Below are 1,433 nucleotides of genomic sequence, written 5' to 3' on the forward strand. Positions count from 1 at the left end.
CCTGGGTGAGGGAGGAAGTGTTATCAGGCTGTAAATAGGTGAAAATCAGGGACCCATAGAAGATAGTTACACCCATGAGGTGGGATGTGCAGGTGGAGAAGGCTTTCTGCCTCCCTGCTGCAGACTGGATCCTCAGGATGGCTGAAATGATGGCAATGTAAGTGAGGGTGATGATCAGAAGAGAACTAAAAATAGTGAATGCAGCTAAAACAAAGATCACCATCTGTGTTCTGAATGCATCCACACAGGACAGGGCCAAAAGGGCAGTGGTGTCACAGAAAAAATGATTAATGCTGGAATCAAAGAATGTCAAACTGCTTATCACACAAATGGATATCAGAGAATTTGTGAAGCCAATCACATAAGGCATGGTTCCCAGCCAGTTGCACACTTTCTGGGACATAACCACTGAATAGAGTAAGGGATTACAGATTGCTACATAGCGGTCATAGGCCATGGATCCCAGAAGAAAACATTCACTACACACCAGACCAACAAAAAAGTACATTTGGACAAAGCAGCCAACAAAGGAGATGGTTTTCTGGTTGGATAGAAAATTGACCAGAGCCTTGGGGGTAATGGTGGAGGAGTACAATAGGTCAATGAATGCCAAATTGCTCAGGAAAAAGTACATAGGTGTGTGAAGCTGAGAGTCAATTCTAATTAACATGATTAGTCCAAGGTTCCCGAGGACAGTGAATAGATAAATAAAAAGGAACATCAAAAAAAGACTGACTTGGAGTTCAGGGTGATTTGCAAATCCAGACAGGATGAAGAAAGTCACCTCTGTGTAATTGGACACAGCCATTTATTTCAGCTGATGTTCTTGATTGACCTGGTGCAGAAGAATAATAAAAATCAGAGGATTCAAGTCTGAAGACCTAATAGAGTACAAAAAAAAGGCCAAACCCACTGCCATGGAGTCAATTCTGACTCATAGAAACCTCCATCGGGTTTCTGAGGCAGTAAATCTTTACAGAAGTAAAAACCCACCAGCAATTCCATGTTCTTCCTTCCATGGAATGGCTGGTGGATTTGAACTGCCAACGTTTTGGTTAGCAGTCCAATGCCTTAAGTACTGCACCACGAGAGCTCCATAATCAGAGTATGTGTACACTCAAATAATGAGACATTACCATTTAATGACTTCAAATTAGCTGAAGGTTTGTATGATTTTCGTTTCTCACAGAATGGGCAGGTAAAAATTAAAAAAAAAAAAAAATCTCAAATTCAGAATTGTGTAAAATTGATAGCACACCCCCAAAATTTCTTTCTGAAATGATATAAATAGATTTCATGAGAGAGACCATCCTCTAGTAACCCTTGCTCATGTTTCCAAGGTGGTATCTCTTATGGAAGTAGATTGCCCAATCTTTCTTCTGAGGAGTGGCTGGTGGGTTTGCACTGCCAGCCCTCTTGTTAGCCGTCAAATG

The 1,433-nt window shown here is 41.3% G+C and overlaps 1 protein-coding gene across 1 annotated transcript; it reads right to left on the bottom strand.

Moving 5' to 3' along the window:
- Position 1: 1 nt before the first annotated feature.
- Positions 2–808, bottom strand: LOC103211999 (olfactory receptor 8I2; the record flags this gene model as incomplete). The annotated part of the gene is made up of 1 exon (XM_007957998.1): positions 2–808. A coding segment is annotated over exon 1 (807 nt), but the record flags the coding sequence as incomplete, so codon positions are not given.
- Positions 809–1,433: the final 625 nt, after the last annotated feature.

The sequence above is a fragment of the Orycteropus afer genome, unplaced genomic scaffold (genome assembly GCF_000298275.1).
Source record: "Orycteropus afer afer isolate SDZICR_OR568_19922 unplaced genomic scaffold, OryAfe1.0 scaffold00832, whole genome shotgun sequence".
NCBI lineage: Eukaryota > Metazoa > Chordata > Mammalia > Tubulidentata > Orycteropodidae > Orycteropus > Orycteropus afer.